The sequence below is a fragment of the Lasiosphaeria miniovina genome (assembly GCF_030549165.1).
Source record: "Lasiosphaeria miniovina strain SMH2392-1A chromosome Unknown B0T26scaffold_4, whole genome shotgun sequence".
Classification (NCBI taxonomy): domain Eukaryota; kingdom Fungi; phylum Ascomycota; class Sordariomycetes; order Sordariales; family Lasiosphaeriaceae; genus Lasiosphaeria; species Lasiosphaeria miniovina.
Window position 1 is genome coordinate 5,169,731 of NW_026848223.1, and position 15,383 is coordinate 5,185,113.

A 15,383-nucleotide genomic window follows, 5' to 3' on the forward strand; every position below is an offset into this window, starting at 1 on the left:
TTATCATCCTTATGTAGGGCGGCGACATGCGAGTGAGTAGTGTTGAGGCGTCTAAGCCAAGAATCTAGCCAATCATGTCACGAGACGGACGAGCCTCAACTCTCCCACCACACCGCAAGTCTTCCACCAAAAAGAAGGCGTAAAAGATAATAGGAAAAGGGAAAGCGTAGGAATGCAATTCTGCAACTGCCATTTCTTAAAAAGTAAAGGAACTGCAGACCCCGCATCACGTCGGCGACCTGGGTTTTGTCTCCGTGCGCCGTGCGTGCCTTTCTCAACCTAGTAGTTCTGCGAAGATGCATGAGCTTTGAATCGCCCTACCTAGAGCTTCCCCGTGCCCTACGGGGTGTTAGAGACTTGGACGGTGGCACACCGAATAGGACCTTCCCATCCCATCCCATCCGTGGACTTGGACCGCCGACGTCTAAGAGCACATCGTCCGTCCTGCACCAGTAGAGTATAGTGCATGCTGCACCTCGGCCGTCTTCTGCGGGCTGCAGCTCGCGGTCGGTGTGCTCCAACGCATGGGGTAGCTCAGCACAGCTCCGACTCGAGAAACCTGCTTTCAAGACGGCGACGACGGGAGAGACTGAAGAAGTCCGTGGCACCTTTGCGCCCAGGGTTAGGGCCGAATGCGAGCTGGCCATTTGGCGAGACATCGCTCCCATTTTTATACAGAAAGTTTAAAACATGTCTCAGGGCAAGCTCTGGGAAGCAAACAATAAGCCGGTAAAAGGCTGCATGCGAATACGTAGCGACTGCAGAGTTCCGCCGGATATGGACTCCTGAGACTGGGAGAAACGAAAAGGATTTCAATGCAAGAAAAGGGAGGATTACACCCCTTCCGTCATGGTGGTGTGGCTGATAAGAAGTTGTTGTTTGCTGCGCTGGCTGTGCCTTTTCATCGGCCGAGTCATCTGACACGGTAAGCGGCAGTGAGGGCTCTGGCCGACCCAATCTGTACCTGCATCTGCCGTATGGCTATAGATTGAGGCGGTAATGAGCATCGAGACATTGATCCCGGTGCGGGCTGGGGTGGTCCTTGGGGATCTCCGCACATCGACCACGGCTGCGCAAATACATTAGGCATACATGAACTCTTGCAACCGCGTGAGAGATGTTTATTTCCGCCGCCATGTGACGGGCGAGCGCTGGGTACCAGTAGTAGGTTGGGCCAACTAGCAGAAAATACGGACAGATTGCATGTGGGGGACTCGGCGCTGTATGGTGCTATGTGAGGGGTCACTCGGGGAGTATGTAGGCACTTAATGCACTGCGATTAGTCTCACGTCTCACGGGGACTTCGTCAGCACTCGCTCCCATCATGCCAGCGGCATCCAATGGCGAGGCGTGAGAGTCTAGCTCGGGGATAGCGAAGGAAGAAAAGGGAGCAGATCAGAGCAAGTCTCGGTACCTAACGTAGCTTGGAGTAACACGTGTGTGACACGATGCTTCCAGGATGTCGGAAAAATAAAAAGCAAAGAAGGAGCGATCCGCTAGCGACAGACATGAAAAAAAGCAAACAAAAAGGCCCCACACCACAGCTCTCGTCGTCACTCGTCAGTGGGCACTTCCCTGTGAAGATTTCCCGCCTGAGACCCTGGGCAGATCGACCAGGGCCACCCCAGAAAGATCGGCGAGTGGGCAGGGGGGCTTTCTCGGGCAGATGACCCCCCTGCCAGCTTGGCAGCTTTCCTTCTGACGCCCCAAGCTCAGCCCAGGGCCCCTCCCCTCCGAAGAGACAGACGCACCTTTTCTAACGGGACTTGCGGGACGTCAGGGGCGTCGCCCTTCAGCCTCCCTGGGCCAGCAAAGAAAGAAAAAGCCAAAAAAAAAAAAAAACTCTAAAAAAAACACCAGCTGCAGTGCCATGGAACACAGCCAGAAGCTCCAGGGAAGGCGCCATGCTTGGTGGCCTTGTTTGGCAGCGACAAGGAGGAGGAAGCATTTTCAGCCCGCGCAATTTCCTGAGAAGCTGCCGGTCCCGAGTACCGATCGGATCGACTCAATTATTGATCTATTTTCCAACCCAGGTCCTCCCTGTGTGATTGTATCCAAACAACACAGCACAGCACTTGGTCGACTACATATCTAGGTACGTAAAAGTCACGCATGAGTCATGCTAATCTCGGCCGTCCGTCTATTATTTATCTGTTCTTGAGGCGGCTCAGGTTTGTAAACACTTTTTTGGTTAGGTGGTAGCTTCCCGCGTCTCTCATTCAGCCACAATTTAAAAAAGAGAGGAAACGTTTTCCATGCCCAAATCGTCGAGAGGAAGCAACATTGGACTCAAGCACGGCAGGCAGAGGTGGCTGGCGCTATGGCTTGCATGTGTGGCCCTGGCCCCGCACCACTTGCATGCGAGCTTCTTGAAGCGGTTGAGGATCAGACCTGCCGAGGCAGCTTGACCGCGCCGTCGACAAGCCTAGAGCAAACGCACGGCCTGGCTCGTGGGTTTTGTAGTGTACTTATCGCGAGCGAGCAACCTCTGCGTTGGTCTACAATGTTTTCTGTTGCCTTTTCTCTTTTGGGGGGTGCCAAGTCAGCACTGATGATTGCTCGCCCAGGTCCATGCGCCGCCCACTCCCCTCCCCCAATCCAATTAACCGCTCTCGTTTGCTTTTCTTCGCAGATTCTTTGCATGCCGGTTTCTTACTTACCTTGGCTGCGTACGCACCTGCTCACCTACCGTGCAAACGGCCCCCGCCCATACCAGCCAAGAAGGAAGAGTCGTTTTCTGGCAGTCATGGTCGGCCGGAGGACCATCCATGCACATGGCACACACAGCACAGATCAAATACGCACATCCACACCATGCCGAGGGGGGCGGCCTAGATCTTGGCCTGGTCTAGCGTGCGTTGTCTAGTCTGCCCATCTACGAAGCTACTGGGTAGGTAGTCTTGTCAAGTGTCAAGTGTTCAAGATCGGGCAAGACTAAGATACAACTACGAAGAGCGCAAAATCCGACTGTCTTTCCGGTTTTCGCGTGTGCGCTACTGTAGGAACCTACCTACGTACCTTGCACCAGCAGGGACAGCCTTCGGCGGTTGACGCCTCCGCCGACACTAACACGACCCCGAATCGATAGGTTGGTGGACCTGGACTACTGCTAGACTTGTGTGTGTGAGGGTCTAAGAGTCCGGGTGGGTGAGTACCTTACATATGAGACACCCCACTTACATCCACAGACATCTGCGTGAAGACTTCAGTCCATCTCTCGTGCCAGACTAGGCTGGGAGGGAGCTGCGACGCGTGCAGGCAGGCATGCATAGCTTCCGGGCTGTGGACATGGACGTGGTTTATTATATCAGTTATCACACAGCACACAGCACCCATGCCCCGTCGCCGGCCGACCGACCCATCTGCCGTAGCGGTACGGAAAGGAAGGTCGCTTCGGCCCCATTTACGCATCTCAAACAGGGGCCAGGGGCTCTCGCCTCCCATGCTCCCGTGTACTTGTACTTCTGTGCCGCTGCCACACATCTACCCTATGCCTATGGAACTAGTAGTACCGGCTTCAGGTGCCAAGTGCAAGTGCGTGCCCCAGGTCCACGGCGTCATCTGTCGCCCCGGGTTGCCATCCCGTCTAGCTAAGGTATTGCTTCTAGTATTCAGCTCAACTAGTCCTGTCCCATCCTATCCTATCCATGCCCCATGTCATGCGCACCCGGCTTTTCTCTCATCTTCTCCCCCCTCCTCGTTCTTTTTTGTACTCAAACTAGGGAAACTCCGCCTCGGGTGCTACTCTCTCTCTCTTGACATTGCTGAAACCAGAACTTCATCCTTTGCTCTTCTCGGTCCGATCGCTTATCCTGCTGTCTTGCCTTTGAGCCGCCTCGTTTTGTTTGCATCTCCGGTTTGCGCATGCCACCCCGTCCCGTTAAGGCTCGCCAAAGCAGATCGACTCATTGCAGAAACTCGCGGCGATCGGCAAACCGAGGCCGGGTTTCACCTGCAAGCTACTGGCCGCCGATGGCCGGCCGCTGCTTGTCGCCATGGGCTTCTTAAGCTTCCTCTCTCGAAAGCCGGGTGACAAGAGCAAGAGCAATGGTCTCCCAAAGCTAGGCTCCTTTGGCTCTACTGCGGCACAAGTTGCTACTCCTCGAGGTATCTCGCCTCCCATATGCGATCCCCGGGAGAGTTTTCATCGTATATTAACACAGCCAGTGCCATATTCATCCTCGGGTGGTGCGTCTAGTGCTGTGCACACCCTTCCACGAGACCGCTCCAGGTTCAGTCGGACACAGCTCTCCTTGGATGACGAACATGCGGCAGACCCGGTGGCGCCAGCGCCGTCCATTTCTCGGTTCCGCGAAGAGAGCATGGAGAGGCCGAGCACGGCGCCGCCCGACCAAGGTCAATCAGATGCCATCTGGGCAACCGCCGGCCGCCGTGTGAAGAAGACGGCCGCAAGAGGGCCACCTCCTCTTTCTTTCCGCATGCTGAGGTCAAGCACTGCAGCTCCGGGGCCTCGCCCCTCTTCGCATGGCTCTGGGGACTCGGCTCCTCGTGCCACATTTAGCTCTCATTCTCGAAGCAACTCGATTCGAAGCGATAGCGGGCGGGGCTTCAAGGACATCCTCGACGCCCAGTCTGAAATCAACCCGGCCGATTTCAAGACCAGAGTACAAGCAGCCGGCGCCAGGGACTACGGCGAGGACGTCGCCGAGAGGAATATGGGCCAGAACGGCTTCGAGCTCGAATCGCCCCACGTGCAGGCTTTCTACGCCCAACTGAACGGGTCACAGCATCAGCAGCATGCGAGGAACGCCGACAGCCTGCCGCATCGCAGGCCGACCCCCGCCATATATGCGTCTGGCGCGCGCACAAAGTCCATGACCTCGTCTAGTCACTACCCTCTACCCAAGACCGCCGCCGCCGCCGCCGCCGCCGCCACCCGTGCCCCCCGGACCACCAAATCTAGTTCCACCTTCCACTTCCCCCCCAGTAGCCCTAGCTTGCGCCCCCTGAAACGCCCCCAGTCCATCGGCACTTATATGTCGAGCACTTCTTTGCACCGTGCAAACGGCACTTTGGCGGCAAGGCACTTTTCTGCCCAGAACGGGGGCATTCTCATCGATGCCTCACGGAACGCTCTCGTTCATGAGGGTGAAAAGTTTCCGGCTCTGAGCTCGCCCATCGTCCTCGCTCCCCCCAAGACACGGCACGACGCTGGCCGCCCGCCGCGGATCCCTCGCGACTCGGTCATGCTGGCCAAGAAGAAATCGGGCATACCGCTCGCCGTCCCTGTTGTTGATGATGATGAAGCTATATCCGACATTCACAGTCGCAGCGAAAGGTCCTTCTCCCTGCGGCCATCCATCCTCCCCTCCCACCACGAAGCAATCATCACTAGCTCCTCCTCTACTTCACTCCCGCGCAAGCGCCACAGCCTACACACTTTGCAGTCCTCTGTTTCGTTGTCGTCCTTTGCTGGTCGAGAGACTGTTGCTGCTACCGAATTCACCCCCTTGGCTTACCCCCGCAGCAAACTCCGCCGCATCAACCCGCCGACTACTCCCCAGGAGGCCCCGTCTAACCCCTCCGCCAGCGAGACCATGTCTGTCTTAGAAGACGTCTCCCCTGTAGATTCTGCGCCATCGCCTCGTTAGTGCTTATTTTTAATATTCATTTGTTCTTCCGCGGCCGTGTGTGATGACGAAGCTAACGTTCTGTCTTGTTCCCACAGTTGTGAGGGGCGCTCCTTCTATTACCCATAAGGCCCGCGAGAGGCCCGAGAGCATTGCGGCGGCGAGGGGTCTCTCCGTGGTGCCAGTCACGGGCAGCAGCAACCTAGACGAGTTCTCGGAGCACGCCTCGTTGCGAAACCGCAGCATGCGCGGGTGGTCCGCGTCGTCGGCCACGCCCACGGCGTCCGACATCAGCTCCAACCAGCGGCCGCAGTCGCCCCACACGGCCAACACGTCCATCAACCTCAGCAGCTCGTGCTCGCCCGTGCAGTCGTCCAGAGAAAGCTCGCTCGACAACGGCACCGGCCTGTCGCCCAAGACGCCGCAGTCCGTCGCGTTCAACATCGACGACTACGTGTCGTCGGACGACGACTCCTTCTCCACATGCCAGCGGCCGCCGCGCGGCGAGGGCGAGGAAGACCTGCTCTTCCGCGACGACGTCGGCTACGGCGTGCACGGCACGCAGCTTCCGGGGCTGTTCGACGCGCTGTCCATCGCCGACGGCGCTCCGCAATCCTCCCCACAACAAAAGAGGATGATGATGGAGGGGCTGCACGCGCACTCGCTCACGGCCCTGTCGCCAGTCTACGATGCTGGCACATTCGGCCGCTCGCGGCGATTCATTCTCGACACGGCCGCTGACGACGACGATGACGACGACAACTACTACTTGGACGGCGCAGAAGTGTTTTTGCTGCGCACGCTGCAAGGGACCGGGACGACGCGGCTGTCGGCGCTGCACAGCGGCAGCAGCCGGACGAGCCAGCAGCAGCAGCAGCACGCGACCGCGGGCGACGTGATCGAGGAGGAGCGCGAGGGCAAAGTCGACGTCGCGGCAGCCGTCAAGCTGCGCAAGGAAGTCAAGGCCCGGAAGAGGGCGCAAGCATTGTCATCGTCATCTTCCAGGGCGCGGCGAGCACAGTCTGCTGCGCCGGTCTTGTCGGGGAGGAAGAGTGAGGTCGCCTTAACAGCAGCAGCAACAACAACTCCTACACTCATAGTAACGGCGGCAGCAGCGTCACTGCCGCCGCCACAGCCAATATCCTTGGCAAGCGGGATACACAACCAAGCCGCAACTCACGATGAGGACGAGGATGAGGTGAACAACGCCGACGTGGAGTGAATTTGGCGTCTATTTTCTTTTTCGATCGGCAAATTACTTCGTTCTTATTTATTTATTTACAGATGGAGGGATTCCATCTATACTGACATAGTCACCGGGTATTTAGGGGAGCGGGAGCATTTACACAACAACAACAAACAACAACAACATGCTACCAACGTAATGCACATGTGGCAGGCTAGGACAGGTCGGGCCGGGGCTGGACGGACGGAACGGGGTAGGGTGGGCGTTTTAGGGGCGGCTGGCCAGGAAATTGAGGCCGAGGGGGAAAAGGGGGTGGATTATATCAAGCTATCAAGCTAATAAGCTGAGCTACCTTACCTACTACCCTCAGCCGGCGCGTGTTTATTCCTTTGCACTCGACTTTTTTTTAGCCTGTTTCACGAAACGTGAAAGAGACCCCAAGGCTTCAGCGGGGGGGGTATCCCGAGGGATTCGCGGAATTAAAACACGAATCCAGTTTTGAATACAGCTTTTGAGCATGTTCGGTTCCATGTCTGCTGTGGCTGTGGTCAAAGGTGGAAGCGAAAAGGGGCTAAATAGGGGCTCTGGTATATGCTCAATGAACAAGTCAGCAGCCGAAACTAGACGCTTTATTCTCCTGCAGTTCTACGAAATGCTATCGAGAAAGATGTTCGCTAGTCAAAGTCAAAGTGACTGGCCGCTGCAAGAGGACTATCTAAGTAGTTATGCCAACATGATATCTAACATCCCAAGTGCCCAGCAGCCCCGGATTAGTCAAACAGTTCCCAAACAAGCACTGTATACCTCCCGCTCACCATGCGCTTTTGTCAAAATAGCAAGAAAAGTGCATCATAGGAAGCCCCCCGTGTTAGACGGCGGAGCCATGCTGCCCCGCTTCTATTTTCTCGTCCTCATTGACAACGCATTGGCAACTGTATGTCCTTTTAAACTCCTGCCGCGTCATTTTCTCTAGAATCTCCATGGCTTTTTCGGCCGCGGAAATCTTGGCATATCGACTGCTGACTCCCACAGTGTGGGCGATCGTCTGTTCATGGACGCGAACTCCACATACAACTAAAGGCTCGGCAGCGGCAGCGCCCCCGTCGATGTCGTCACCCTTCAGCTCCTTTACTAGGACTCGCCAGCTCGTGCAGTATAATCTAGTTTGCATCAGTTTCGCAAGGAAGTTAACTGGATGCTTGTTTGCAAAAGTGTCATAGAGACTCATGTCCTCAAAGAACGGCTGCACATGTTCCCTGAAGAATAATTGCACAGTGCTGTAGTCATAGTGACTATCGACAAAAATGGCCCCAATGTATGCCTCTAATACATCAGGAAGGCACTTGGGCGGTCGCAGGCATTCGACCCAGAAGTTGCGCAGGTATTCCGACTCTGATTTGCCGGCGCCAACAGCTTCCTCCTTTGCGGTCTGCAGGGCGTCGTTGATCTCGGCAACATATTCAGCCAGCCGTTTTTGGATAACCGGAGAGGAAAACATTATCGCCTTGTTGAACTGTAACATAACAGCGAGGCAGCCGAGGAACTGGTTCGACACCATTGCCATCTTGTGTTCTGTAAGCCACTGCGGGTCTGCGTCCGGAAAGCGGTGAAATAAGAAGTCGATACAAGCCATGTCGAGGAGTGCATCACCGAGCCACTCGAGCCGTTGATAGCTCGGCAGTTTTTCGTATACCTGGGGGTATGTCGGGTGCTGAAACGCCGACCGTAGGAGTCGAGGATATTTGAAGGCATATCCCAGGCGCCGATGGAATCTCCTCGCCATATCTATCTGGGTGCTAGTTTCGGGCATTGTCTGCCATTCCGGTTTCTTATATGCCTCGTAGTAGTCGTTCCAGGTGAGCATGGCGTGGTTTTTATCTTTTACTACAGTCGTAACTGCTTGAATGGCAAGGTCAAAGCTGTCGGTTTCCATACCGGTGAGATACGCAGCCCCGATCAAGGCCTCGCAAACGTCTGCGATGGTTTTGTCTCCTAGAGTATGCTGGGGTTTGCTTTCGCTTCGCTTTCCCTTCTTCAACGTTAACCCCTCTGGGTACCATCGCCGTCGGTTGAAGGATACAGAGCGAATGTATTGCTCCAGATTGACCTCGAGTCCATTGTTGAAGAGGTTTCTGTTGCAAAGGAGCAGCATCCGTTTAACGTGATACACATACTCGCTCGTATCAGGCATGAGCGTGAAAATGGAAATACTGGTGGCCATCTTGAGGAAGGCGTCGCCGAGAAATTCCAGTCTCTCGTAATTTTTTCCCATGCCTCCTTGAAAGTGGATCTTTTCGGCACCGTGCTCGTTCGTGTTGTCGCTGTCCTTTGTCAAGGCCTCCAAGGCGAGATCCGGACGAATTCTCAGCCCCAACATTCTGCACGCATCGAGTGCGACAAGATTAGAGTCGATCCGGTGGATGATGGCTGGAAAGTTGTAGACCATGGCCACTACGTCAACCGAAATCTGCAAGTCAGGTCAGCAATGCACTTTATGCGAGCGGAAGGGTACCTACCGGGGAGATCCTCATTGGCTCAAGGACCAAGAAACACCGGTTCGCAGCAGGGTCATGATCTACGCTAGCTTCGTCAAGCAGGTCTCTTCTAATGGGCAACAGTTCGGCTTCCACGACAGGCTGATCCTCCCGGAAAGTAACGCAGGACCGTGATCTAGACCCCAGACTGTTGCTGTAGTTTATTATGCTATGAGTTGCCCTTCTCCAGGCTCTATGGGCTGGGGCTACAACCCCCTCTGGGACGAGGTCTGTTGGCTTGAAGTCGTGGCGACGTCTGATAACAAAGAACTTCCGTGATCCATCCCACGGGTCCGCGACATATTTGTTTTGGAAGAACTCATCTGGCTCATTGAAGTCATACTTGATCCGTTCGTTTGCCTGAACAAATTCCATAGCCGTCCAGTCCACGATTGAGCTGACGTCCGTTACCGATGAGAAGTCAAATGCGTGGCCCTTGAGCGTTGGAGCCAGGTAGTAGGGAAGCTCAGCTGCGGATGCTTCGTACTCCTTGCTGAATATATCAGCGAAGATTTTCAGGGTAAATGATGTCAGAGCCTGGACAAGTTTGTCGTCCTTGAGCTTGAAAGACTCGGGAACGGGCGTACAGCAAACGTTTGATGCACGGTTCGAACCGAAAAATAAGGGGAACATGGGGGTTGGCGGTATGGGTTGGCGGGTCAACAACAAAAGCGGCGTGGAGGCCCGGCCAAGCGCCTTGGGATCTGCCAAAGTCAATGCCATAGCAAAGAGCTCAACGGGATTTCCGAGGACAGACCAGATCTCAGGCTTTACCCGCATCTCATATTGTGCTCTCTTCTTAGAGCTAATTGCCAGACGGGCATTCCGCATCGCAGGAAGTTGTTTGGTGAATATAGGACGAAGATGGCTGTCGAGATATTTGCCTCGTATCAAGGCGAGACACATCTCGAACGCAGCTGAACACTTGGCTACTGCCTTGCTCGCATATACATTGCCGATGGCACTTCTGATAGGTGATTCCGGTGGTAACATGACCTCACATTGAAAGCCTCTAAATGCGGAGGTAATCACGTACTCGGGATAAAGAGCTGACGAAGGTGGATGTGGCAGAGAGCTGACGAAGGCGGAAAGACAGGTCAGGCTCTGCTTGTAGCTGAGCTTCGCCCCAGTTTCTGGAACAATATACTGCCGTTGGTTCTGTTCCTTCCGCAGGAAATACTCCATGTCAAAGTTGTTGCCCGTCAGCTTTCGATCTTCGGGCATGGCAACACAGAACTGGCGGATAACCAGTTCGTTGGCCTTGTTCTGATAGACCTTTTTGCGGTGCATCATGTTGCCTTTCTCGACCATGTGGATATATTGGGAGTCGGCTTGACGAGCCCGACCCCGGGATTGTATATACTGAATCAAGGTGTCGTAGAGGTCGAATCGAATGATTACGTTGCAGTCGGGAATGTCCAGGCCCTCTTCGGCGACCGAGGTTGCAAACAAACAGTTGATATCGCCGTTCTTGAATTTGCGAATTGTCTGGACCTGGGTGCGGAAGCTAAAATTTTGCGATTTACAGCTTGCATATGTTCCTCCTCCAGTCTATTAACTTCGATTAGCATCAATACTATTGCCGACTTTGGCTCATCCACTTACCAGAATGCCCACACGAACACCCGGGATCTGCATCTCTGACTGTTGCAGCAGATCTGACAGCATACTGGCCGTATTTCTCTGTTTGACGAATACGATGCATCGTTGGTGGACGTCGCCGTCGTTGAACTGGTCTTGGAGAGTTCTGTGAAGTGTTATGGCTTTTGATGACAGAAGATGTTCAGAGAGGGCTGGTCTTTGAAATTCGTGAGTGAACACCAAATTCCTGGCATCTTGCACTTGCTTCACGTGTCGATCTACGGTTTGATTGGCCGAATACTCGCGAAGGAGGTTCCGCTCTGTCTTTGCCTCCAACTTCATGCCATATGTGTCCATGAAGAACAGTTGCCAGTAGCGGTCAGAGACCCAGGCCCCCAGCTCCGCTGCCGCCATCTTGCTAAAAGCACATGGTTTCTGGAACAGTTCATGATCTCCGACGAGAACTTTCAGCGACCGGTGCAACTCTGTCTCGAAATCCCTGGGCAGGCTTTCATATTCGACCACAAGCTCCGACTTTGGCTTGCAAATGGTTTGTATAAGCACATCCGGATTGGAAACGGTGGATATCCGGCTGTGAAGAAGCGCCTCCAGCTCCGCAGCAGCTCTCTTTGGGTCGACCTGGGCATCCACGGGGGAGGCGGTCATTCCTAGAATTCGCGGTCGCTTCGCGACATCCAGTATCGGGGCGTAGTGGTCCTTGATGATGCGGGCAAAGGGGTGGTTTTTCTTGGTGTGGTGCGCTTCGTCAAAGACGAGCAGATTGATTTGCTCCATACGAAGAAAGGAGTGGTTGAGGCATCTGTAGAGTATATCGGCAGTGCAGACGACAGCCATATAGTTATCAAGCGTCTCCTGCCAAAACCCGGCCGACGAGATACTGTCGACAATCTCGCCACATAGCTTCTCGACGGGGTAGTCCAGGTTGCAAGTCAAGAAAGCATGCTGCTGGAACACAAGTGCCACCTTGTCGACAAGAAAGAATGCTATACGCTTGGGAAGCTCCTGTGCGCGGTCTTCGAGCTCATTCTGTAATGTCCATTGCAACAGCAAAGCAGCAATTAGCGTCTTGCCGGATCCTAGAGTAAGGTAGAAAGAAATATGTCAGCGCCATCAAGTCTGGACCTAGCTGGAGGGAAATGCAAGTAACCGACCTGTGTCCAGCACAGCGATTGTGTTTTGTGTTTTGGCCAGCTCAAAGAGTTCAAGCTGGTAGTCGCGAGGGCTCGTGATGACCTTCTTGTTTCCAGAGTCTTTGACCAGCCAGCCAGCAGATTGCTCGCCGTCGAGAACGATCTTGTTCGCGGTTTTGGTCAAATTTTGCTGATTTTGCTCGACCCACAGCGCGAATGCCGCATTTTCTGCACGCTTCTTCTCGGATATCCGGCGTGGCTTTGGGGCCTCGTTGGTTACCCATCGCTTGACGCCTTCTTCTTGGTCGTCTCTGTCTGATTCTGCATCTGCTGCCTCTTTTTCCGATGCGGCGTCTTCATCGCCATCCTCGTCGCCCTCAATAAGGCGAGGTACGTCTGGAAACTCTGGAGAGAGCTCCTCCGCCAAAATTGCAGGCGGGCCGTCTTTGTCTGATTCTGCATCTGCCGCCTTATTTTCCGATGCGGCGTCTTCATCGCCATCCTTGTCGCCCTCAACGGCGCGGGGTATGTCTGGCAACTCTGGCGAGAGCTTTCCCGCCGGAATAACAGGCGGGTCGTCATCCCCGTCGCCCTCAACAAAGCGAGGTACGTCTGGCAACTCTGGCAAGAGCTCCTCCACTGGAATGACAGGTGGATCGCTGAGGTCAATCAGGTCAGAGCTGTCCGAAAAATCTATTAGGTCGCCTGTGACCTCTGCTGGCGGCGGGGCCGATGGCACGGCCGGGGCGTGCGGCATCTTGCTCTTTCTCGCTACTGCCAGACTAGGATTCAGGGTGGGATACTAAAGGTAGTAGCTAGAGGTAGTAAGATGGTCAAGTTCGGGGTAGGTAGGAGGAAAAGATGGAACGTGCGCTACTAGAGGTGGAGGGATAGGGATGCGCCAACAAGTGCGATTGCAAGGAGCGAGGTTGACAGGTTGACAAACCGGCCCGGCCCTGTTTGCGGTGAAACAGGTCGGCGGGTTAGGTTGTTAAGGCAGCAGGACCATTCGTAGAAGTAACTGCGAAAGAGGCAGGCGCGGTAGGTGAAAAAGGTCACGGTACTATATGGCAGGGTAAGGTAAGGTAGGTAAGGTAAGGCGGTAATGGAAGCGAGTGGATCTGGGGGGAGCCTCCTGACCGTGGGGCGAGTGATTTCGTCTGATTCTGAGAAATGGCGAAGAGGAAAGAACGTGAGCGATGAGAAAATATGAGAAAAGGAGTGCTTGTGCGAATCGCTGGCGAAATAAAACCTGGGATCGGTCTGGAAGGGGAGTTTGAATGGCAAAGGTAGGTACGTAGGCAAATACGGTGAGCTGCATTTGCCTACGCATCGGGCCTCACTACATTACCTGCAGCGTCGGACGGAGCCAGGTGAAGAAGAGTGAAATTCAATACAGATCAGATCAAGTACCAATTCTGGACCTCCTCGGCATATCCAAGCAAGTCCACCAGCTAGCCATCAGGCACGGCTCCCATCAAGGGCTCAGCCTCTCCAGACTCCAGGTCGGCTCTCCGCCCTGGGCCTCGTCGCTGCCCGCGCCGTGTAGGCGGTCGTAGACGAAGCGGTCGTGCAGGCGGTTCTGGCGTCCCTGCCAGAACTCGACCCGCTCGGGCACGATCCTGAGGCCGCCCCAGAACTCAGGCACGGGGATCTGGTCCTGGCCCTCAAATCTCGCCTCCTCCTCACGCACCCACCCGTTGAGCTGCGCCCGCCCGTCGTCCTGGCTGTTCATAAAGTCCGGGGCCAGCACAGCGCTCTGCCGGCTCGCCCACGCCCCGATGCGGCTACCGCGCACCCGCGTGTCGAAGTAGAGCCGGCTCTCGGCCGGCTCGAGCCGCGATGCCCGGCCCTCGACGCGCACCTGGCGCTCCAGCGGCTCCCACCAGAAGACGAGCGACGCCCAGGGGTTGCCCGTGCTGGACTCGTCGGCGGTGCCAAACAGGTCCCGCGCCTTGCCGCTGGTGCCGAAGTTACTGTATATGACGAAGCCGGTCGGGTCGAGCTCCTTCATGTACACGATGCGCGAAGACACGCGGCCTGAGGGCAGCTGGGCCGTGGAGAGGGTGCAGGTTTCCGGGTGCGCGATGCCAGCCTCGGGCTGAGAAGCTCCGCGGAACCACGCGTGGAACTGCTTGATTGGGTCCTCCGAGTCGAGATCCTGTCGACGCAGACCGCCAGTCTGCTCGGCCTTGAGGAACTGGCCGGCCTGGCGAGCGGGACCTGGAACGGCCAGGGGCGCCGGAGAGTCTGCCCCGGCCGTACCCGTGGGCGCAACTGTCACGTCATGTAGGTAAGTCAAGGGCCCGATGAAAAACAAATTGCATTAAAAACTACAGACAAAGTAAAGATATGGGCGTCACTCATTTTCACTGTCAGCCCTGAGAGTGGAAGCTTCAACTTACAGATGAGCTTAGCTGCCTCTTGCGGCGGGTGTAGCGCCATTGTCGGTGAGGGTGGAAGACGACGTCGGGCGACTGCAGAAGCTGAAAGGACTCTTCGGCAAGTGACTCGCATTGACCGAGTGCAGAATAACCAAACTCAACTCTCTAAGATGAGAATTTGTTGTCTTCTTGGCTTTTGTTTTATGCCGTCGATATATGTTGGAGTTAGTGGCCCGATGACGCCGTCGTCACAAAGGGGGCTAAGGAACCTGTTTCCGTCATTGGCCCCCCACCACAGCCCGATGCCACTTTAACACAGCCCGGTTGATGTTGCCCCTAAACAGCCCACATTGGAATTCCTGGAGATTTAGAAGCTAGTCCCCTAGCCAATGGCTGAAGGATTTGCGAGCAAATAATTTCTCAGGGAAAGAGGGCATTCCATTTCCAGAGCAGCCATCATGTAAGTTTACCATGTCACTGGCGCGTCGTCGATCCGATAAGATAAGCGATAAGCGATAAGCGATAACTGATAACCGATAACCGATAATAGATAACAGATAAGCCCTTTTCGGGGAGGGGCAACAGCGAAACTACCCCTCATCGTATGGGGGTTGGGAGCAGGGGTTTACAAATCCCTGCGCTAGGAACAACCATGGCGGCATGCTTCGTTGGACGACCGTTGACGACAAAACAATTTTGACAGCAATTCACGACGAACTCGCCATTCAAAAACAGGAATACGAGTTCAGACCTCACACTCGCAGCAGCGACCACGCGACTATGGAATAATACTTCCCGGCGTCGCCATTCATAGCAGTGACATTCACAGCGAATCAACGCAGCCTTCCTTCAACATCACACCACATCAACCCGACCAACCGCTATATTTGCGAGCGAAAAAAGCAGGGGTGGGTGAAGAAGTCACAGAGCCAAAAAGCAGAAATAAAAGGAGAAAA

The 15,383-nt window shown here is 55.0% G+C and overlaps 3 protein-coding genes across 3 annotated transcripts; 1 reads left to right on the top strand and 2 right to left on the bottom strand.

Moving 5' to 3' along the window:
• Positions 1 to 3,995: 3,995 nt before the first annotated feature.
• On the top strand, positions 3,996 to 6,813 carry B0T26DRAFT_752246 (uncharacterized protein; the record flags this gene model as incomplete). Its single annotated transcript, XM_060445500.1, has 3 exons — positions 3,996 to 4,107; positions 4,168 to 5,607; positions 5,690 to 6,813. The coding sequence occupies 3 exons, from the start codon at positions 3,996 to 3,998 to the stop codon at positions 6,811 to 6,813; spliced, it is 2,676 nt and encodes an 891-aa protein (XP_060297103.1).
• Positions 6,814 to 7,645: 832 nt separating this feature from the next.
• Positions 7,646 to 12,800, bottom strand: B0T26DRAFT_646598 (uncharacterized protein; the record flags this gene model as incomplete). The annotated part of the gene is made up of 4 exons (XM_060437823.1): positions 7,646 to 9,244; positions 9,294 to 10,862; positions 10,917 to 11,989; positions 12,065 to 12,800. The coding sequence occupies 4 exons, from the start codon at positions 12,798 to 12,800 to the stop codon at positions 7,646 to 7,648; spliced, it is 4,977 nt and encodes a 1,658-aa protein (XP_060297104.1).
• Positions 12,801 to 13,520: 720 nt separating this feature from the next.
• Positions 13,521 to 14,488, bottom strand: B0T26DRAFT_741324 (uncharacterized protein; the record flags this gene model as incomplete). The annotated part of the gene is made up of 2 exons (XM_060443948.1): positions 13,521 to 14,320; positions 14,449 to 14,488. The coding sequence occupies 2 exons, from the start codon at positions 14,486 to 14,488 to the stop codon at positions 13,521 to 13,523; spliced, it is 840 nt and encodes a 279-aa protein (XP_060297105.1).
• Between the last annotated feature and the right edge of the window lie 895 nt (positions 14,489 to 15,383).